Source organism: Macrosteles quadrilineatus, unplaced genomic scaffold, assembly GCF_028750875.1.
Source record: "Macrosteles quadrilineatus isolate MER2022 unplaced genomic scaffold, UCM_ALF_1.0 Scaffold_5__1_contigs__length_97177068, whole genome shotgun sequence".
NCBI lineage: Eukaryota > Metazoa > Arthropoda > Insecta > Hemiptera > Cicadellidae > Macrosteles > Macrosteles quadrilineatus.
In genome coordinates, this window is record NW_026542598.1 from 10,765,778 (window position 1) to 10,790,540 (window position 24,763).

General features: G+C 36.1%; 1 protein-coding gene across 1 annotated transcript; it reads left to right on the top strand.

The window, feature by feature from the left end:
- The first annotated feature begins 2,788 nt into the window (after nt 1-2,788).
- Nucleotides 2,789-21,470, top strand: LOC128995025 (uncharacterized). The gene is made up of 6 exons (XM_054419895.1): nt 2,789-2,886; nt 7,587-8,078; nt 9,951-10,755; nt 14,497-14,658; nt 15,513-15,644; nt 17,661-21,470. The coding sequence occupies exons 1-6, from the start codon at nt 2,816-2,818 to the stop codon at nt 18,153-18,155; spliced, it is 2,157 nt and encodes a 718-aa protein (XP_054275870.1). The 5' UTR covers nt 2,789-2,815; the 3' UTR covers nt 18,156-21,470.
- The last annotated feature ends 3,293 nt before the right edge of the window (nt 21,471-24,763 follow it).

A 24,763-nucleotide genomic window follows, 5' to 3' on the forward strand; every position in this document is an offset into this window, starting at 1 on the left:
CAACTTGTAGACCTTTGAAGTAGGGGCTATATTTATCCCCAAAAAGTATCAAACGCCAAGCTCCTGAGCAAATCTTTTCTATCACTTTAAAGTTTGTTTCGTGTTTTTAGTCTTCACGTACAGATACTTAAATGTTTGTATTAAATTGTTAGCAATCATAAATCGTGGACAGAATTTTCCACAAAAGATAAATACAATATATTTAAACACCCTAGAACTCCTTAGAGTAACATAAAAAAAATATTTTTTGTTAAGGCTTCGTCATAATGTAAAAAATACTCAATACAACAAATTCATTAATTTTACATAAGTAAACGTTGATAGTTGTGTGCGTATTGTATTTTTTATACATCTTCTGTATACATCTAGTCCTCTATATTTTCTGTGTACACAAATGCTTTTGTATACAATTTATTTTGCAGCTCACAGTAACTGAGAAATATTTTAAACGGGTGAATTGTTTTTATAAATGTTTGCCATTATTTCTCAACCCGTGCTTAAAAAATTAGTGACTCGTGGATAAAGCCAGATACCAAATTTAATCTAAATCGGACCACAGGTTTTGTCTGTAGCTCTGTATCTGGATCATACAAGTGTGTATTATATAACCTGATATTAGTCAAAATATGTTTTATTCTATAACGTTTAATTTAATTAAACATAAAAGTCATGCTCCCTCCATTTTTAAAGTATTCAGTCCAAAAATGTAATAAATTTACTTGTGCATACATATTTATTTCGTTTTAATAAATAATTGAGGTGATGCAATACACTTATGTAGGCAGTCGCAGCAGTCGAAGCCGGGCATAGCGCCTAGAGTTTTACGAACGCAAACCGCGCAACGAGTAGCTAAATGAGCCGTAGAGTAAGTGAGCCATCTAATATTTTGAAGAGGGTTCACTTACTCTACGGATCATAGTGCCAATGAACTGTAGAGTAAGTGAGCCATCTAATATTTTTCTGCAGGCTCGTATAGTATACGAGCCTATTCCTATAATTTATATTATTCATTATTTTGGCTCGTATACTATACGAGCCGATTCCTGAATTATCAAATAATTCGTAAGCTTGGCTCATAGTCACTATGATCTGTAGAGTAAGCGAACCTTCCTACTGTATTTTTAAATATAATACACGAGGCTCATAGGCACAATGATTTGTAGAGTAAGTGAACCCTCTTCATTTATTTTTTATTTTCGATAGGCTCGTATAGTATACGAGCCTGTAGTGCAAGTGAACCTTCAATATTATTTACAAAGCTCGTATAGTCTATGATCTGTAGAGTAAGTGAGCTGTCCCCCTTACTGCTATACCAACCTAACAAAATCAGCGACTCGCTTTTGACAGACTTCTGCCATGGCAGTGCTACCTCCAGTTATAATTTTAGCTCAGTGACACCGATGCAGCTTCTTCCCTTTCGCTTATCCCCTCCCCTCTCACCACCAGTCCAGTCCAGTGTCAGAGTCAGTCTGGAGTCAGTCTCCCTCTCATAAATAAAAGGTTTATGGTTATGTTGTTATGGGAATGGGAGTAATTTAGGGTATTTACTCAAGGGAGGTATAGAAGAGCCTTCAATGACGTCAGCTGTCAGATATCCTCTTGAGTCTTGAGGGAACACAATTACCGCAACGATACGGAATACAGTCAACAACCTCGGTGGTGTAGAGGATAACGTGTCGGCCTGATAATCCGAAGATGCCGGGTTCGAATTCCGCTGGCAGCCCTAACTTTTTGCCAACAATTTTTTTCATATCAGCAAGTTTGGTTGGTTTGGTTAGGCTATGACAGTTTTCGCTACGCTCACTCACCTTTAGGTTGGGGCTCGTTCGCTGCGCTCACTTGCCTTCAGGTTAGCTCGTTCGCTACGCTAACTCGCCTCCAGGTTGAAGTTCGTTCGCTACGCTCACTCACCTTTTGGTTGCAAGTTAGCTGTTATCATAAATTTAAAAAAAATATATAGTGCTGCACCCTGTTGGTAAACCTATTAACTTTTTAATGCTATTGAACATCACAGAATCAGATAGTTTAGTTGAACCAGCTGTTAAGATTCTTTAATTCCATTTAAATATGAGTACTCATAAGGTTAACATGGTAAACTCCAGAGCCACTGGGGCGGAGCCATTTTGACGGATCTGCACCAAACTTCACACAAACCATCCTTGAATAATGCTTAATAATGCCTGAAAGTTTCATTACAATCTGTCGAGCGGTTTCGGAGTCCATAAAGGACAAACATACAAATATACAAACATACAAATATACAAACATACAAATATACAAACATACAAATATACAAACATACATTGGATTTTATATAAATAATGCCTGAAAGTTTCATTACAATCTGTCGAGCGGTTTCGGAGTCCATAAAGGACAAACATACAAATATACAAACATACAAATATACAAACATACATTGGATTTTATATATATAGACTAGGCCTAATAGTGAAGTAAAAATTACGCGCTGTGCTCTCTACTACAACGCTGTTAACGGAGGAATTTTGAACTAAACTATGATGTCATCGTTGCCTCATTATTACCTCCCTTAAGTCACTCCCGTGATTTTTAGGCTGTTTGGCTGTTTCGCTCTTCGCTGTTTGTTACACATAGGCCTAGCCTACACAATGTAAACAAGCCTAGTTTTAAATTGTATGCATGATAAGTAAAGATTTGTTGCTCGTTGCTGACTCGTTAAAAAGGGTTTATAATTAGTGATTGAATCAATAAAATAAAGTTAGTTTGAAGAGTGAAGCACTTTAAACAAGTGAACTTTAAGTAGGCCTAATTTCTTGGCCCATAAATTGTTTTAAAAATGGGAGGCCATCATACCTGTAAAGTTATGAGCTGTAGGTCGAGAAAAGACCCTAATAGAATCTACCACAGGTAAGTTACGTTCATTTTCCCTATGATTGTCTTAGGTTTTAATATTACGCAGAGGATATGCGTCCGGTGACCGGTCGTGGATTAGGCGTCCGGCAGTTACTGTCATCATAACCTAAGTAACCGGGTACAGTTTCTTAACTGGGCTAGGCTAGGCCTATGCTAATACCGATTGAAACTATCGATTTGATTAGTAAACTAAACCTTGATTCGATTTTTTTGCTAGGCCTATCAGCAAGTTTAGTTAGTTAGCCTAGGTTAGGTTATGACGGTTTAATATTATAATTGATACAGTAGCTTATGGTAAAATATTGATTATTAAACTATATTTTCAATTCGATAGTTTCAATCGATATTAGCATAGCCCAGTTAAGAAACTGTACGGTAGGCCTACTCAATGTTAAAGCTAAGCCTATCGATGGGATTCGAACCAGGGACCTCTTGCATGTCAGTAGAGCACTCTATCCATTACACCTGAAACACTGATGGCTGTACATGATCATTGTGGTAACGGTGTTCCGGGCCCCCTCAACCCGGTGACATCACTGCCGGACGCCTAATATACGTCCGGTTACCGGATGCGTATCCTCTGTGTTAATATTATCTTTAATTCTGCTTTATAGATTAGGCCTAGGCCTACTTAGATCGGTTCAGCGATTCCAAAATCATTTGCTGAATCCCAGTGGTAGGTGTTTAGGCCTAATATTTTACTTAAGTTAGATAAGCCTAGCCTACTTAATTCAGGTGGGTTGCGGCACAGAAAACATAGGCCTACTACTATAACCCACTACTAGGCCTAAACTACTAGGTATAATGGCTGGTGGCGCTGCCTACGAACTGACAGGCAAAGCTCTCTCAAAGTACTTAACGCTTTTTACTAATGCGGTTGGCATTCTAGGTTATAGTAAACTTATGTTAGTACGTTTTCTGTGGTCGCGTTAAGATGACTTTTATCAAACATTGCACATGTCACTTACAGATCAGGGCCTGACAATTGTGTAAGTATTAGGCCTAGGGCTATTTCAGTAAGATAACTTAAACCTGAAATGTTGGTTTAGAAGTACCCTAGGCCTGGATATGATTCAATTCAGAAATACTTTAAATTCATCTCTTGTACATAGAATACATTAATATTTTTCTTTTTGTTCTTACAAGTACACAGTTTTAGAATTTTTTTGGGATCTGTCAATAATTTAAATTTGTTCCTTGTAATGTCATGATAGAAAATATATAATAGTAACTTAGGCCTATATTCTTTTGTATGGTATATCTCAATTTACAGATCTTAAGTAGGCTAACTTATGTACAGTTAAAAATGGCCTGCCAGTAGGCCTACAGAGATTTGTAGCTGGGCTAAAATAGGCTATGTGAATACATCAATGAGCTCTAATCCTTATGGAAATCTAGAGTCACTACTCTTAGACCAAACATTTGTGAAAAGCGTGCTGCAACGTTTAAGGTTGCCAAATTGCTATGTTGTGTTTGTGTTGGGCACTAAAATATTAGGCTATTTAACCTAACTTACATTAAATAGAAATTTTTTATTGGAATGAAAATTTCATCCATCCAGTAACATTATTTAGTTTCTTTGCAAAACTGAATTAGGTTAGCCCGTTAACCTAATTTGTTTTTTTGAATATAATGCGGAGATGATGATCAATAAGTTCACTGTGCCAAAATACGGATTTTGTACCGATGTCTTGTGATTAATGTACAATATGAACAGTTTTTTTTATCAACAGTAACTAAACGTTTGACTAAAACACGTCCGGCACCATGGATAACCCCAGAAATCCGCAGATTAATGGCTAGACGTGATTGTATTTTTAGGAAAGCTAAACGTTCTCAAAACCAAACAGAAATGGAACAATATCGTTATCTTCGAAATAGAGTGAAACAGCTTTTGAGAAATTCAAAATTAAGACACATCCGTATGCTTTTTGAAAATAAAAATCAATCCTCTAGGGTTTTATGGCGCAATGTAAAAAGTCTTGGGCTTGGGAAGCAGTCTGAACCACAGAGAGTGAATGTCCCTCTCAATGAATTAAACGCTTTCTTCTCTTCATATGGTCAAAATATCGACCAACAACATGTTGTAAATTACATAAACGAAATCAGAAACCTCCCTGATCAGGACCTAGGACATCCTAAGTTTACTTTCAGACCTGTAGTGCAATCAGATTTTCTTAACGCAATTTGTCGGATTCGTAGCAATGCAGTCGGATCAGATGGCATTCCAATTCGTTTTATAAAAGACATTCTCTTTGCTATACTCCCAACTGTCACATGCATTTTCAACACATCACTAAGGCAAAGTGTTTTCCCTATTTCTTGGAAGTCTGCCCTTATTCGTCCATTAAATAAGATCCCAGCCCCGGCATCTTGCCAGGATTTCAGGCCGATCAGTATATTGCCCGCATTATCAAAAGGCCTTGAAAGAATTGTGCACTGCCAAATGACGGAATTTCTGACTGACAACAACATACTTTGCAGCTTTCAGTCTGGTTTTCGAACGGCACACAGCACAGAAACAGCACTATTGCGTGTGACGGACGACATTAGACAAGCAATGGAACGTCGGCAGGGTACAATTCTAACACTATTTGATTTTTCGAAAGCTTTCGACTGCGTAAATCATAATCTTCTTCTGGAAAAGTTAAGGGCCATAGGGTTTTCAAATGGTGTATTGGACTGGCTGGGATCTTATCTGTCAGGCAGGCGGCAATGTGTTGAGGTTGATGACGTACGATCTGACTGGGAGACAGTTACTTGTGGTGTGCCTCAGGGGTCAATCCTTGGCCCTCTACTGTTTGTACTATACATAAATGACCTGAGCTCAGTCCTCACACACTGTAAATACCATATGTATGCCGACGACTTACAGATTTATACGCATTTCTCAGCAAAATATATCAATGACAGTGTTCTAAAAATCAACGAAGACATCGAGAAAATCATTACCTGGACTGAAAAACATGGACTTAGACTAAACCATACAAAAAGAAGACCAATAATAATTTGTCATTCACGTTTACGAAACTCAATTGACCTTGACACAGTGAACTCAGTAACTATAAATGGGACAGCTTTACTTTACTATGACAAAGTGAAAAATCTAGGACTTACTATAAACTCGACGCTTACTTGGGGAGATGCAGTATTAGACATACGTAAAAAGGTGTTTGCATCAATCCACTCACTGAAGAAGTTACAGAATTTTTTACCTTTACACATAAAGTTACACCTAGTAAAATCACTTGTCTTCCCTCACTTCACTTACTGTAACTCTGTGATCAATGACATGACTGTAAATCTCGCTGATGCTCTCCAACGCACTCAGAACTACTGTATAAGATTTGTTTATGATCTGAGACGTATTATGTTGATTCTAAATTACTAAAACTATGTGACCTAAGATCAATAAAAATTCTTATGATAACCTATTCAATATTAAAAACAAAATTTCCAGAATATTTTTTAAACGACTTCAAATTTGTAGCTGAAGAAAGTGTAAGAAATTCACGTTCTGCTTCAGTAACTTTGCGTATGCCTCATCATAGAACGGCAGTTTATGACAGAGCGTTTGTTGTTTCTGCTTGTCGCCTTTGGAATGATCTCCCTCTAGCCATAAAAACCCTTGATAGCCGTCCCCGGTTTGTGACAGCACTAAAAAATCTGTTTTCTGGACGTATGGCCATGGTTGGTATATCCTAGGCATGCGCTTGGTTGATCACTGACAGGTGTGCGTGTGTGTGTGCTAGTTCTTGCGAGTGTGTGTTGTGTGTGTGCGTGTACGTGTGTAGGTGTGTGTGTGTGTGGGTGTTTATGTAAGGTGGTATGTTTTAAAAGTTTATTGTTTCTTTTTACATTAAATATTGTAAATAGATTATAGTATTTTATTTGTATTGTACATTGTTTTGTTTTATTTGTATGTTTAGATTTGTATAAACAGGTTAAGTGTAAGAGAGGGCCATGTGGCCCTAACTTTGCCTGACTAAATAAATCATTTTCATTTCATTTCATTTCATTTCATTTCATTTCATTTCATATGTAGAAGTAATTACCGGTACTTAAATAATTTACTGAAGCAAAATAGTGCTAACTTGTTAAAACATATTTATACAATGAATCGATGAACATCTTTTTACACTGTATTTTGTGACACATATAAAATTTTAGAACGCTCCTACCACAGGATTGGTTCTTTTCAAAATTGAGTACAGTAAACAGCAAAGTTTTTATTGTAACTACCGGTACTACTCGAACACATCCTCAATGCCGAGTTCTTTAATTCCCTTTACCACTTGATGATGTGTCAGTTAAATGTTGCTGTTGTGTGACCTATTTGATCAGACGCCAGCAGACGAGTGGCGACTGCCGCTCGTTGTTTGTCACCGTGTACAAAACTGGTCTGTTTTTGCTTCCATGATGCCATTTATACATTGCTTTAGAAGAGTTTCAATCATTTTAATAGAATTTTAATTTTATACAATAGGCTATTGTATTAAGTGATTATTTTGAGTCATTTAACAGGTTCAGTCCCAGCCGTTACACTCCTCTGTATGTATGGCTTCCCTCCACACGGGAGTGATTTTGTGTGTTAAAGCTAGGCTAGCTAGCATAACTTTTAAAATTAGCCATCATAATGGAATTTTAAGTATTTTAAAATAAACTTACCGGTACCTACTCGATTCTATTTCCAGATTCCCGCTGAATCCTGAAAGACGCAAGCAATGGATAAAAATTATAGGCCAAAAAAGCACAGAGATTGGCGTAAGTTCTCGCATTTGTTCAAAACACTTTCTAATTAAAGACTATTATGTTGGGGGGAAAAAATTGATCCCAACTGCCGTTCCTGCTTTACATCTGGATGACAGTACAACATTAAATGATTTAAGCAGGAACAGCTTTAAAAGGTCAAAAAAGTCCACAAAAGCTGTTGGAGGTCCAATATCAAGTCAAATAAAAGAAAACCAACCTTCTAAACATCTTGGGGAAACAGTTCAACCAACTATTAAATTGGACACTTTAAAGCTTAAACTCGCCTCAAACTTCAATAAGGAAGCTTCCAATATAAAGATAGAAGAACAACCAAAAGGAAAAAAATGCAATGCGAATTCAAATGTGACAATTGGCAAAAACATTACCAAGAACAGTAATACATCTTTGGAAGAGATAGATTCCTTAGTTACAAGGTAAGTTTCAGGACGTAGGTACCTTTATGTTACATACTTACTTAGGCTACTCTTACTTCCATGGCCGTCGACACCCAAGGGCAGCGGTTCCCATACCATGCAATTTTGATGGGTCGCGGGAAAAGACCAAACATAACATGTTTTTTTACCAGGACTCAAAGTTTTTGGGATCAAAAATATACAATATTGTGCTATATGCAAAAAGCCAATCTAGGCTAATCTTATTTTGGGAAAAATCTTTACGACATGTAGATTATCATGATGTTGAATAGGCCTATGCTGAAGATGATTATGACGTCACCGTGATTGTAAGAGAAGGTCACGTTAGTGCCTCGATTAGGTACTGATTATAGTTAGGATGGATTTGTGCTGCTGACCTACGGGGTAATTGGCCTTGCCAAATAGCCTAAATGCCTCCACTTCTTTTGATCCTCAGTATCATCTTCTATGATTCTCATCTTCCTTATATCATTGGACCCTTCATCTCTCCACCCCTTTGTGGGACTCCCAGATTTTTTACAAAAGGGTTTTCTTTTACAACTGCTTTATCAATTCATTATCTTGATGTCAAATACAGTTAAAAATATATGGAAAGCCTAAATACCCTAAATTTGGGTAGTTGAAAAAGTACCAAATACGCCTATAACAGGTTGTGTGAGTTGTTATTAGTCTACTAAATAGAAGTATTTTTTAATGTTAATCTACTTAACACTTTAAAATCCTTATAGGCCTGTAAAACATTAATGGTGTTGTCTTTACTATGAAATATGAGTTACGTTGCTTCTATTTCTAAATGAACCTGATGCCAGGTGTTCAATTTATTTTGTGAATTGACTACAGTACAGTAGACTCTCAGTAATCCGGCAGATATAGGACCGCCATACTGCCGGATTAGTGAAAATGCCGGATTACTGGAATGTTATCATTAAAAACACTTAAAATGCAATTAAAACACGTCTCCGAAGTTTGCGTGATCGGAAACCGCTATTGCCGCGATCGGGCATGACAATTACGTATTCGCGGGAGGCGATGATAAAGTCTACACGTCCGCGGGAGATAATCATTGCCGCCATCGCGCATGACGACGATGACGTTTTCGTGACCGCGGGAGATGTTCATGATTTTGCCGCGATCGCTCAAGTCGACGATGACATTTCCGATACTGCGGGAGTCGATGATAACGTCTATACGTCCGCGGGAAATGTTCGTGATTTTGCCGCCATCGCGCATGACGACGATGACGTTTCCGTGACCGCGGGAGGCGATGATAACGTCTATACGTCTGCTGGCGATGTTAAGGAATTTGCCACGATCGCGCATGACGACGATGACTTTTCCGTGACCGCGGGAGATGTTAATGATTTTGCCGCGATCGCGGAAGACCTCCCGTCAAAAGACGCCGGATTACTGGAGTGCCGGAGTGGTGCAGTGCCGGATTAGAGAGGGTCTACTGTACTAGCAATCCCATAGTTTAATCTAGGCCTAGTTCTTTCCCTTTTAATTTAACCTACAGTACAAGAGAAGAAGTGTTCAAAAAGCAAAATACTTGATTTGGGATGCAACTCAAAGAGAATTCACTTATCCTGTCAACTTTTCTATTCAAGCCATCCACCGTTTATATTATTAGGTAGTTCTCTTCCTCCTAATTTTTTCAAAGACAGGCGAATTCCCGAGGTTTAAACCCTCAATCTATAAAGGCACTGGGAGTGAAAATTTAAAAACGTACATTTTCAAAAAAAGCAAAATTATAGAATAATTTTTTACTCTTTTTCGGAACGTTTTTTATTTTTTTAAATTTCATTTGCATTTACAGTACTTAGTATGATTTGATAATTTTCCTACTAATTTATTGTATGTGTTTTTCTATTACAGAATTAAAATAGGTCGAGAAAATATTCCTCTAAACAAAAGAGTATCCAAATTATGTGTGGATGCTACAAACCCTAATTTGAAGATTAAACCTGGAGAAACAACTACATCAGTTAATGTCAAAACCAATTATCGGTCTGGAGGTTTAAATCACGGTGCAAGTACACCACCCTCTTTAGGTCACATTGATAATAAACCACTAGAATCACTACCTAAAAATCATGACCGTATCAGCAATTTTTCAACTGATGGTTTGGTTAATGACCACCACGCTAAATCTCAGAAACGTTCTACAAAAGAAATCAAAGCCTCTTTCTCAAAATCTCTTGGAAAATCCATAGATGAAAAGGCAAAAGCTCAAGAAATTCTTTTAAATGAGATGAAGCCAAACAACAAAACCAAACCATCAGAATCAATAACGGAAGAGACAGCTGCGCCATCAAATAATCCTAAAACAAGAACTAAAAGAACTGTTAAAAAAAGAAAAAGATTATTGTCAGAGAGTGAATCTGAAAACGATTCTGATTCCCTAAAAAGTCAGTTCAACCAAAGTAAACAACAAACAAACAAGCAAAAAGTCCAACCAAAGATAATAACAAAAGAAATAAACAAATCTCATAGTAGTATGTGTAGTACCAGTAGTAAGAATTTGTCAGAAATAGAGAAGACAATGGTGATGCAAAATAAAATTCAGTTGTTGGAGAAAGAAGCAATTTTGGATGAGAAGAAGATAGAAACATTTAAAAAGACTTTGTTAGCTCAAAAAAATTCTGACTTACAAATATTGATGGACGGGAAGGAGAATGAGGTATGTTAATGTTAAAACCTATTCAGGATAAAGTTACCTGTGCTTATATTTTCACTAGCAGAATACCCGTTCTTTGTAGGGGGTTGGTGTATAATTATAAAATGCTTATTACAGTTATGGTTTAAGAAAATTTGTTAATTTTAATTTACAGTATGCTATAGTATATCACATCTACCTTAGCTGTACCGTTTTACCACTGCCCCTCAACAATAAAATACCCCCCTGCTGCAAACCTGCTCACTAAGCGAATTTCCATCCGTCTGAATTGATTTTCAATTAAATCTATTTAAATGACATTAGGTTTTACGAGAACATAGGTTTGCTGGTACTAGGAAACTAATAAAGTGTGTGTTTAGTCAAGTATTAATAGCTTAGTATAAAATAAATAAATTTGCCAAGTTTGGTCAAAATATAGGCCTATCCATAAACAAACAAACTACAACATTTTACAATATTCTCCATAAGAATAACATGGAAATTTTAAATTAAAAATTTTTTTTCTCCTATTTTTTTATTTTTGCTAAATTTTAGTAGGTAAAACAATTTTGTAGACCTCAATATTAACTGGGATATGGCCCAACAAAGTTTGATTTTTTTACTATCTTTGCCATTTAGTTATTTTAAAAACTCATCAATACTAACATCTTGGAATACCTATTACACCCGTCATGCACTCACAAAACACTTTCGGTGGAAACTTGGTCAAATTTTGTCCAGAAGTTTTCATTAAATAGCTGCAAATATACAGACACATATATTATGTAAGAACAATTTTGGATGAAAGAAATCCCAAAACGTAAATACAAAAATTGATTTATTTTAACAATCAATATACTTTCTATATATATATAGATAGATATATATTAGCAGCGGAAAAGCAAAGATTGACATTTTCCAATTTCTAAAATTTCCAATGATACCAACAAGATTAACTTCAAAACCATGCTGAAGAGTGAACCAAGTGGAACCATGCTGAGTGTTGTGGAAGCCAAGGAAATCAAAGTGAAGCAGGCAGAAGAAGCCGCCGATGTAATGATTGTGGAGACTGCTGTTTCAGCTGCTGACATGTATGATTATCATCCATAACAGGGGAAGACATAGACCTTCTTGTGCTACTCACTGCTTTGGGTTCTTCAAAAAAGAACGTCTATTTCCATAAGAGTGGAAAGGATAACAGCTCAACTGTGCTGTATTCAGCCCACTCGGTCAAGCACGAACCTCAGGATATTGTTTTCCTGCATGCGGTAAGTGGGTGTGACATAACTTAAGTACCCTTTGGAATTGGAAAGAATAGGGTTATGCAGATGTATAGTAAGATCACTAGCGTTTCTGAGATTCTGGTGATTTTTAAAGACCTCGAGGCAACTCCAACTCAAATCACTGACGTTGGAGAGAAATTCCTTGTAAAACTGTATGGAGGGAGAGAGCTTGATACCCTCGAAGAACTATAAAAAATTATAAATACCCCCGCCGCAGCAAACCTGCCGACTAAGCGAATTTCCATTTGTCTGAATTGATTTTCAGTGAAATATATTTTAATAACATTAGGTTTAACGAGTACCTAGGTTTGCTGCTACAAGGAAACTAATAAAGTGTGTTTTTGAGTAAAATATTGATAGCTTAGTACAAAATAAATAAATTTGCCAAGTTTGATCAAAATATACCCATAAACAAGCAAACTACAACATATGACAATATTCTCCATAAGAATAACATGGGAATTTTAAATTTACAATTTTCTTTAATTTTCTCCGTTACTAATAATCGAACAAAAATACTTTTATATACTAAATTATTTGTTTTTTTAAGCTCTTTAAAAGGGTCTAAAGAGAAATCGGTAAATTTTGTGTTTTGAGGGTCAAAAGTGAGAAAAACCAATTTTTACCCCATAAAACCCCCCGTAAAGCCCCGTTCCCATGGTCCGATCGTGCTGGTTCGCGAACTCATCCAAGTTTATCCCGCTTTACACCTTTAAACCAAATTTCATCAAAATCGGACAAAAATTACTCAAGTTATCGCGTTCACGGACGTATATATATATAAGTCTATATATATATATATATATATATATATATATACATATATAAAAATTTGAACGAATGGTGTTTTTGGCCTCTGGGGACATCAAAATGAAAAAGTAAATCGGTCCCGGGTCTAGGTCTTACCGTGCCACCTATGGTAATAGCTACTTCCCTATAGGGAAATTCGCTAAAAGTAAGAGGTACAGCATTTTTTCCACAGCCGTGGCAAAGTCGAAATGTCAACTTGCAAGACTGCCACCAACCAGAAATGCAGCCCAAGTATCACTTATTCAGAACTGACCTGCAAATACAAGTGTGGATGGGAAGCCAAGGGTGCCATCAGAAATTGCCTTCTGCATGGGGATGGAAGCTAACCAAACGAGGTGTGGTTCCCATCACCACAACGATGGACACTGCTCCAGAACAGCTGCTTGACATTATCAGCTGTGTGCACGACTGGTTGTGCCTCTGCAAGCTGCAGCTGTAAACAGACTGGTCTGTTGTGCTCTGCAATATGCAAGCACTGCTTAGGTACATGATGCAAAAACTCCCCTCAACCTGACACAAACGAAAATGACATCGATGACGAATGTAAGGATTCCACTGATCTCCCCCTTACTTTTGGTACAAGGCTCGAGAAGGATGGGTCCATGGACCCAACAATGAGGATGACGACAATAAAGGTCCGGCTGCCTCCAAACGCTCCAAAGTTTTCAAAGCCATTCGCATTGTGCATTTCTGTTTAAAATTATTTTATCTGTAATCCTACAATTATATTGGCTATTTATGATTATGTTTTGTTGTAAATAAATATTACATTTATTTTACTTTCTATTTTAATTCTTGGTTGGTAATTCTTCATTTTAAACTACGTTGATCTACGTTAATAGAGATTCAAGATTTAAACTATGTTATTAAAATTTTGGGATTTCTTTTGTCCAAAATTGTTTATACATAACATGTGTCTGTATATTTGCAATGATTTAATGAAAACCTCTGCACCAATTTTGATCAAGTTTCCTCCGAAAGTGTTTGGTGATTGCATGTGAGGGGGGGGGGGGGGGGGGGGTAATAGGTATTCCATGATGTAAAATAACTACATGGCAAAGATAGTAATAAATAGTTATAGGGCCGAACCTCTCCGTTTCCAACAATTGGCTTACATAAAAAAAATCATACCTTGTTCTGCCGTATCCCAGTTAATATTGAGTCTACAAAATTGTTTCATCAACAAAAATTTTGAAATTTTTATGCTCTACAACTTTGTAATTCACAATGGTACACAAAATATGCTTAGTTTACAATTTATAACACACAAAACATAAAAAATACCGAACATTTTGAAGTTTTTGGCCCCTCTTAAAGAAGTTAGCACAGGGTGCTAGAGGTTGAAAACTCAGGATATACATCCCAGAGTACCCCCAGGCAACATGTAAAAATTCCATCAAGTTCGGAATACTTTCCAGCTACGCCCACTACTTTTTCATTATATCGACTGGACTACCAGGGATAGACTGAAGTAAGTCGCACTATGTAGTTGTGTGGCGTTATGCATCAGAGTTTAGCTATCATAAGGGGTTTAAATAAAATAAAATAAAACCAATTAGGATTTATTTTGCTGAGTACTTATGAGAAAATCTTGTATTGAAGATATGTTGATAACTAGACCCAAGATTTTTAATTGTAGAACGATAATTAATGAAACTGTTTTATATTGAAGCTACTGCTGCGTATGGACTCATTGTACCTTGAGTATGATCCACGAAGGATATGCAGATTGTGTCTCCACTTAGTGGAGAGAAAGGAAGATCTAACTCCTCTTTTTTGGCCAGTGAAAAACCATGTTTTACTCTCCCTCATCCAACAGGCAACAAATGTTGAGGTATGATATGACAAACTATCTTTTACTGATCCATTCACAGTGTCTTACCTGATTAATGTGATTTAGATGTTGGTTAATGTTTTTAAAACGTGACAGGGTTTTTTATTTCATGATTCTGAGTCAACCACTAGACAGATTTTCATGATTTTTATAAAGATAATTTGAAAAACTAGGGAATGTCGAAGCCATAATTTTAGTTTAGGTTTTCAGTTTTTTAGGAATTATGTTTTAATTTTCAAAAAGTCAAGCAGCCTACGCTAATATTCTAGACTAGTTTTTGGTATAATACCATTTGCTTACCGTAACAGCTGTAAACAAACATTCAGCGTTTGTGACACACATTCACTATTTGGATAAAAATGAAATTACATACATAGGGTTGACATATTCATACTATGTGTAATGCTATAATCATTTATTAGGCAAGGCAAGAAGATGACAAATTATTTAAAAATACATAGTAACTTTTGATGTTCTAATTTATTTTTTAGAGGAGTCTTTAAAAACTTGGGTTTGTATTAGTGAAATATAATTTGTTTGAACTTACAGCTGGATGGATAAGTGATAGCATGCAATGGAAGATAAAGTATGTAGCTACTGTACTTCAAACCAGTGTCTGTGAATCGACCGCAAAAAAAAAAAATCTTCAAGGCTTTTCTAATCAACAATATCCCTGTTTTAATGTAAAACTATAGGATTTAAAATGCATATTGTATAGGCCTGTAATAATTGTATGAAAGAAATAGGTGATCACGTGATATTTGTTTACAAGATGATTTTCCCTATTTAAACTGTCAGAATTTTTCTTTATGCATGTAAACTAGCTGTTTGAATTACAAATCTTTTTTTTACAGGTGGAACATGAAGACGGAATGCCATCAAGCATCTGCACGGAATGTGTTGAAGAAGTCAGGAGAGCAGACTGGCTGAAGCGGCGAACACAGAAATCTAATTCTATGATTAAAAAGTTTGTCGCTTTAAAACAGGTAATCTATATAATTAATACACTACATGAAACTTTGTCGGTTGAACTCCTCCGCCATTTCTTAACCGATTTTATCCATTGACGTCTCATTGGAAAGAGCGTGTCGCGTAAATTTGCAAACTGGCCTTACATTTTTGAAAAAGTCCCTTGGGCTCTGCCCCAGTGGCTTTGAAAGTTCCCATGTTATCCTTATGAAGAACATAATTGTTTACATTTTGATCAGCTGTATGATTTAATTATTTATTTTTCAATTCAATGAAACATATTGACTAAATCTAATATATAAAATTCTCGTGTCACAGTGTTTGTCTGCAAACTCCCCCGGAACGACTTCACCGATCGTTATGAAATTTGGTGTGTAAATTCTGTAGGTATGCGAATCGGACGTAAACTATTTCCCGTTTCGAAATTCTTAAAAGGGCTCCGCCCCAGTGGCTCTGGAGTTTCCCATGTTAACCTTATGAGAAATGGAATTAATGAATCTTAACAGCTGTTTCAATTAAACAAGTTGGTTCTGTCCTATGATGTTCAATAGCATTAAAGTTACAAGGATTACCAACAGGGTGCAGCACTATTATTTCTTTTACATTTATGACAACAGCTAATTTGCAACCAAAAGGTGAGTGAGCGTAGCGAACGAACTTCAACCTGGAGGCGAGTGAGCGTAGCGAACGAGCTAACCTGAAGGCAAGTGAGCGCAGCGAACGAGCTCCAACCTAAAGGTGAGTGAGCGTAGCGAACAAGCTCCAACCCAAAGGTGAGTGAGCGTAGCGAACAAACTTCAACCAGGACGTGATTGAGCCATGCGAACGAGATCATCTTGAAAATTAAACGTAACGGTACTTTCTTTCCATCGGTCTGTCTTAGGGGAAACCTATCAGCCTACGGGTCAGCTAGTTTATTTATACTATTTGAGTATGTGTAAACATAACCCCCAAGACGGATCGTGCTAGTATGGTTGTATATTAAATTTGTGCATTTATCGTTGTTTTGTGTCCCTATGACGGATCGTGTTAGCATGATTGTAACTTAAATTTGTGCATTTATCGTTGTTTTGTGTAGCTATAATTTTTTATTTTTGGTTTTTTTCCTTTTAAATGCCTCCAACGCGACGAAAACGAAACATAGACAGGAGGCGTAATCGTGATAACGATCACCACAGCTACAGTACAGTGGCGCGTAATAGGCTTAACTCATCACAGTCAGCACCTGACCCTAAATCTCAACTATTAGGTTACAAATGCGCCCTAACACTACCCCAAAACGACTTTTCGTTCTCAATTGGCCCTCTATCAATGACCTGTGTTGCCTGTACAGCGAGGCATTTTGAAAAGGAGAAAACCGGCCGGAATGCTCTAGGTTTATTAATAACGAAGATAAACATGGTCTGAGTTACACACCAGTAATCTTTGAGTTGACTCTTTTAAACTCATTGTAAATATGTCTGTTATTAGTTTTTAAATAACTCCTGTAATACTTTGAAATTGCTCGAATTTGAGCAACATGTACGCTAGTGTTTATTAAATTACAACATAACAATTCATAGTGATATTTCTTAAGATCAGTTTTTATTTGAAATATGGCTTAATCAGCTGAGTGTATATACCATTAAAATTTGAAGCTTTGGTAAATAGTTATTTGGTAATAATTGTTCGAAGTTGAGATTTCATCGACTATGGTGAAAAACCCCCGATTTTTTTCAATTTTTTCGCTATATAAATTATATAAAGTGAAGTAAAAATGTTAAAATTTGCTGGAATATAAAATTTGAGAATATTTCCTTTAATTTGATAGGCCTCTCGTCAAAATCGAACAAGCCGTTTCGGAGGTGTGATTTTGTAAACTCAAGTCTACATAATTTTTGCACCGACAGTAGGTCTTACCATGAGACCTATGGTAATAGCTACTTCCCGATAGGGAAATTTGCTAAAAGGTTTCATTTTATACAATTTATGATTTTTTTACAGATTATTTTAGATCTCAGATTATGTTGTAGTAATTCTTTTACAATTTGCAGAATCAAAATCAAAGCATCAGTGGAACATACCAAATGTATGATAGAATAAAGACTGACAGATATCCAATAGATGAAGAAAGTCAAGATGTCCAAATACAAGATGTGTTTTCTTTAGAAAATTCCCCTGTATCAATTTTTGACGACATGACAATCAAAGAAGAACAAGACGAATTGGAGGATAGCAAACCTTACTACGAGTTGAACACAACTTATCCCATGGATGTGCAGAGGCCAGGAAAATCCCTACGGTGTAAAAGTTGCAGTCGAACCTTCAATCATCACTGGAAATTGATGGTCCATGAAAGGTATTGTTCAAAGAGGTTTCAATGCTCTGAGTGCAACAAGTGTTTCCTAACCTCAACATTGTACAAGAGACATAGGCTGAAGATGAACTCCTGCTATTGTGCAGAACACCTCAGGTATTGTTCTGAATGTGACATCAGTTTCCGAAGAAAGTGGCAATTGATGTTCCATGTCCTTCGACACGACACATAGATTTGTATGTGCTGATACACTGTACATTCTGATGAGCAATTCCAACAACACCTCTCTGAGGCTCATTCCTACTAATTATCATAGTTTACTTTCAATTTTGATTATAAATCCAGGTAGCTGTTCAAGTTTTCTAAGTGATCCTAAGGCAAGAGATTGGATTACTGTAAACCTGTAAACCGGGATTCGTTCATGAATTAGGGTGACCGAAAAAATCTGTGTAAATGTTGTGTGGGACTGGGAAATTTTATATTTATAATAATCAACATTCAACAGTAATATTTGTCAATAATTGCTGTGTTTTCCTTGTTTGTGTCGTTATGTTGAGTAAGAAAACCACAATCGTAGGATCATGACAATGTTGCCGAACTGTGGTGCTCTTGGAAGTCACTGTGATTGTAAGGAATAATATTAGGTACTGATGTTGCCGCAATGAAGCGAGACTATCACAGACTCAATTGCAGAATATTCACAGCTATTGACCAAGGGTACTGATATGGTTGCTGGATATGACCACGAATATTACTGTGATTATGAGAAATCATCCTTTTTGGATGTTGCCCTAATCGGGAACATGATGAATACTTCTGCTACCAGGGGAAATGAGTATTCATCAAGGGTGCATGACTTTTTTGTTCAAACTTGGAATTTGAGTGAAACATTTTCTATGGAACCTCGTTTAAAATCTTGGAGGTAAACATGATTTGTTGTTATTTCAGTTGGAATCGTTGTTTCTGTTCCTATTACCCTTTGACTATTGATAAAAATATATATTCCATCCCCATGTTAACGTTGTGTGTGGTGTAGTTGTCGCCAGTTTTTTAAACCAAAATCGCTGTAGTTGATGTGAGTCACTGATAGATTGCGCTGATCTAAATTAATATTAATTTCTGTCGAACACATAAACCTTTTTACCAAGCTAAATAAATATAATGATTTATTATTGTGAGCCATAGCAACTGTTATGACCCAACAACTTGGTCAGCAAAAAAAGATATGGTAGAAAATATAATTTTAGATACTAGCGCATTCTGTGACTGGTTCACATAACTACATTCTTTTTTCATAAAATATTGGCAACAGCTGGTCCATTTTGATGGGATGTCTAATTCAGTATCCTATAGTCAATGCTATAAACACAATATTACCAAACCATTTTTTAAATTCGGAATTCTCGTTCCTGCAGATAATTCAGAGATGTGAAAGATAAACTTTTTTAATGTTCTCTTAATATATTTTGTACATTTGTAAGCATTCCTATTTTATCTTATTCAACCTCTACCATTACCAATATATGTTAATTTATTGCAGCATGTTTTTGCACTTGTTAACTATGTACTTTTTTGATGAATTAACGATATTTGTTAAATTTATTTATTACTTAGTAATTGTAAATACCAGGATTTAAAATAATATGTACCCATTTTTGTTGTTTTTACTTAAGTGTAAGTTTTGTATTGTAGCCACACAATTTTTATTTTTTAGCTTTTGGATTTTTTTTTGTTAGTTGTGTAATTGTAGTGTGGATGAAAATGAAAAATTGTAAATATCCCAACTTCGCAATTTTGATATTGAATAGTGTGACAAAATCTGTGGTTGACAGGACTTTCTTCACTTGATCAGCTTCGAACTTAACTCTTTCAATGCGGCCGTCATGTTTACTCTTGAAAATTCCACTTATCTCAATGATAAGGAATCAGTCGCCGGCGACTGACCCGCACGCAATGTGTTAAACTTAAGTTTGGTGCACCCAGCATATTGTTTTGCAGTTTTGGAAATGTGCTATTTGTTTTTTCCTAGTACTGTAGTTTGTTTGTTAGGCTGTGACTCCACTGGCCGTAGATTATCATGAAATTGTAGCACGCTACACGCGACGGTTGCACAATGGCTCCACAAGCAACATAGTAAGAACCACAATCTGCAGAGTTATCGTATGCTCTGCGGCTTGACTAGCAGTTTAGTGTGGTGGTAGACGTGACCCTGGATCTATCATGCCGCAGTTTAAGATTGGTAATATTGCATTCACTGTACTTTTGGTTTATAGAAAACGCTGGTCACATAAGAGAAAATAATGGATACACCTAAAAATTAGCAACAAAAAGTCTAAAGGGATGTTCCACATGTTGAAAGTATTCATTAGAATATTATCGAAAACCTCAAAACTTCCAGTTTCAAACGTTTTTGTAATTTTCTTCACCTTTATTATATGAAATAGGGCATTTCTTCTTATAATATAATAACCTCGCAAACAAGAACAAGCTCCATTGTTCACAAAAGAATTCACAAAACTCAACTTATGTATGACACTAAACAAGTCTAACAAAATAAAGCGTCAAATTGTCTTGTGCCTATATGTGTTATTCTGTTGACTGAGCCTTGACGTGGCACTACAACCTACAGTAGTGGAGCCACCTGATTGGGGCAAAATGTAGCGCAACAGGTTCCATTTCCCTATGACGCTTCAGACTGCGGCGCACTGTAATATGAATCGTGCTGCATACTGTCACTCGTGGAGCCATATCTTGGTTTGATCACTACCTTCTCATTTATTTGACTTGTCAATAACACCTTGTTGCGCAAAAAAACTACAGCCAGTGGAGCCGCAGCCTTAGTGTATGGCTGGTAGTGGTTGGGCTCCGTCCTGCCACCAATGGTTAGTAGTTAAGTGATAATGCCATGATCTTGTTGGCAGGAGCAAACCTAACTAAGGGTAATAGTTTAAGATTCTCTGGCAATAAAAACTTTCCCTATGTGGAGAACTACCTCCACTACAAGCCATACGATGATTTACTTGATTTTTACTGTAGCGTTATTGTTTATGTATAACAACATTCTATAGAAAACTGAGTTCTTGGTTAGTTAAATTAACGTTCACAACATGTATATTATTTTAGGTTGTCTTTAATATAGTTTGACAGCATACAGAGTACAACCTAATTTGGTTTTCATTTAGGAATTAGGTATTCAATCATCTTTTTTAAAAAATTGACATTAAAACATACTGAACACTTAAAATTAGTTAATGCATGAGATTGAGAACAACATACTGTATCATTTTGATTGTTATGATGGCTATCTTTAATTTACATGTATTAACTGATTTCTTACAGATAACTTGTAGTATTGTGACTTGTAAAGAAAAGCCTTCTTTGGCTTTCTGTTGCCTTTAATTTACATGTTTTGACTGATTTTTGATAGATAATTTGCTGTAGTATTGTGACTTTAAAAAGAAGAGCTTTTTTTGCTTTCTTTTTAAATAAAAAATGTATTTTGTACAGTTTGAATATAAAAAAATACTGTAATTACATACGTTTTTCCTTTACCATCGTAATAACTAACTTATTAATAACTATTATTTTGTTTTGAAATAATGCCTATTGTTATGTATTGATTAGTACGTCAATGAAACCATTATTGTTCATTATTTAATTATATTTAGGTACCTATTATCATCAAGCTATTAATTTATATTATTGTTTGGTATACTACAACTTAAGTACAAAACTTGTAAAAAATTAAAAAAATAGTTTTTATTTGAATGTTGTTGTTTTTATCCAGGAGATGGCTTTTTTTGCTTTTGTTTAAAAGTTCACATTTGTACACATTGAAAATAATGAAAAGTAAACACCCATTAGATTTCACTAAGTTTTGTGGTCCAACTGAAAACAAAGTTTTGGAGCGTATTATAACAAATGAGATGTATATTAATGCTGAAGTTATTTTATTGCGTTCTATACTGGGGCGGATCCAGGAATTTAGTTTTGGAAAGGGGGGCACCACCTAGCCCATTCCCGTGAACCACCGGGGGCGGGGGGGGGGGGGGGTTAGGGGGTAATTGAATACTGTATTGGAAAATTTGACTTTCTGGTATTCAAAAACGTAATTTTCAGCCATATTTTAAATATAAATCTTCCATATAGAAGCTAGATTTCTTATTTATTTCCTTATATTTTGGCAACATTATTAATGTTTAACATATACACCTGAAAAGGTTTGATTTTAGAGAAACCAGTATTTAAAAATAATTTATTGCTAACTCTATAAGAAATGATTTTATTAAAAAAATGTAGGAATGGGATGCAATAAATTAATATTGGTGCAGGCATTCTAGACAATTCTAACATAGTACTAAAAGCTTTGGGAGCGACGGTTGGCGAAAACTAACATAATTTTCACAATTACTATCGATTGTTTACTCAATTTTGATTAAGCTACCAAGCATTTCCTGTACTTTTATTTAAAGTTAAGTTTAATGGGCAAATAAAATAAATAGTAAAACAACTGCATTATTTTGTTTGGTTTCCAACTAGTTTAATATATTATTTTTTTATACACAGCTTTTGGGGGGGGAGGGGACCCGTGCCCTCTGTGCCTCCCCCTAAATCCGCCGCTGGTTCTAAACAAAAGAATTTCTTTTGCACTGAAAAAGGAATCAGCAGTTTGAAACTATTTTGAAAATGATTGTGGTCTTATTAACTGGCTGTGTAGCTGAGTGGTTATAGTGCTCGCCTACTAATCAAAAGGTCGCCGGTTCGATCCTGAGAAAAGTCAGAAGCTTTTTGATGGTTCAAAACTGGACCCAGCTGTTCCTGATCATTGGGCTTTAAATAAATGATCCTGGCTAATGAAACAGCTGATCTTAGTCAGTAACAAAGCTACACAGATCATCACACTTCATTCTACACTCATCCTTCACACATATTTGGGTTAAAATACGCACCTAGGTGGCGTCCCCATCTCAATGATTGATTGGTTGATTGATTGATATTCACCTAAAGACAGGATTAATGGAAGAAGAAGACTCCGAATTTTGTATGTACTGTGTTTCTCACATTTTATCATCTCGTGGTTGATAGAGCATGAGCATTTAAAGAATAATCATGCTGGAGTTCTGACATTGATTTTTATACTAAAGGTGATATTTTGGATTCCGCAATGAGAAGAAAGGTAAAAACAATTGTTTATCGTTGTTTGACTTGTAGAAAACTGCAAGTAAAACCTTTAAATGTTTCAACGCAACCATTACCTCGTGAGCGAACACAGAGTTGTCCAGTTTTTCAAACAACCGGAATTGATCTGATGGGCCCACTCTTCTTAAACAATGATGAAAGGTGCTGGATCATTATATTTACTTGGCCTTAGTACTGATCTGTAGGCCTACACCTAGAGATCCTGACTTCTCTAAATACGTCTGCCCTAATACTCAGACGCTTCATATCAAGAAGAGGAAGACCGAAGATTATACACTATACAGTCAGATAATGGGGCTAAATTTGATGGACTTGACAACGCATTTGATGATTTAGATTGGATCAAAATTGAAGAGGAATGCAGTACTCAGGGGATAAAGTGGAAATTTAATGCTCCCACTGCACCATGGTGTGGAGGATAGTGGGAGCGGTTAATATGTGTGTTAAAGGACCTTAAGAAAAATTTAGGACGAGCATCACTGTGTTATGAAGAACTGGTGTGAGTGTATTATGAACAGCCGTCCCTTGACTTGTGTCAGTCACAACTCGAATGAACTTACTCCCCTCAACCCGTCCTTATTCCTTTCAAGTGTTCCGAGCTCAGAAATGACTGACCTTGATGAGCTTGAAAATTGAGTATTCAGAAAAAACTATGTTTTCTTCAAAAGCTTCAAAACCGACTTCAGATACGATTCCATAAAGAATATCTGGGATTTCTGCGAACCACAAAGAAACATCAACAACATAAAAAAATTATCAGTACAGTAGGTGATTTAGTTTTAGTAGGAAATGATAATAAGAGATTGGAATGGGTACTGGCACGAGTAACTAAATTGATTCCTGGACGTGAACTCTTCGTCTTGTCAAGTTAAGAACGACGAAAGGTGACATTTTGCGCCTTGTTCAGATGTTATATACATTAGAAATTGATTATCAAGACAACTTTTTTGATGGGAACTTCGAACCTGAGATGACACCACCAAATACTACAATTGACACTGATGGATAAAGCCGGGTTTTCCTAGCCGCGGAGTCGGCGAGCGGAGAGAGGAACGCGGAGAGCGAACTCCACTTGTCTTAGGCAATTTAATGTTACTGTTTTCCTAGAAGCGGAGCGGAATGCCATGTTAATTTCAATTCCGCTCTCCGCGTTCCTCTCTCCGCTCGCCGACTCCGTGCCTAGGAAAACCCAGCTTTAACAACTACTGTGAACCAGAAAGAAACTCTCATGTTACCACAGGTCCAATAAAGAACCACGTAAAAACCCGAAGTGGCCGAGAGATAAAAACACGGGAAATCCTAGACACGTGAATGGTTTAAACAAATTGTACTGTTCAAGTATTTGACGTTTTCCGATTCTACGAATTAAGTGTTTGTAAATTGTTGTCTAACTCCTCAATTTACAAAGGTGGGGAGTGTGTTAAAAATTGAATTAAAAAGACTTCGGTTTCATTAACCACTATTTAAAAGACTTTGGTTTTATTACTTTTTGTAATTACCATATGATCATATAGTTGATTTATGTTCTGACTTCTTACAAACATTGTTTTGTGAAGTTATGACAACATTTTAAGAATATAGTTTTAAGAAGAGCAGGTTTTTAAGTTACTCGTTAGAACCTTAAATAAGGGAATATTTATT

Bases quoted from the DNA above. Each gene is read 5' to 3' on its own strand.
- LOC128995025 (XM_054419895.1), top strand. From the start codon at position 2,816: ATGGGAGGCCATCATACCTGTAAAGTTATGAGCTGTAGGTCGAGAAAA. The intron at 14,659-15,512 runs GTATGATATGAC...TTTTTTTTACAG, and splicing joins AACAGGCAACAAATGTTGAG to GTGGAACATGAAGACGGAAT. The intron at 15,645-17,660 runs GTAATCTATATA...TACAATTTGCAG, and splicing joins AGTTTGTCGCTTTAAAACAG to AATCAAAATCAAAGCATCAG.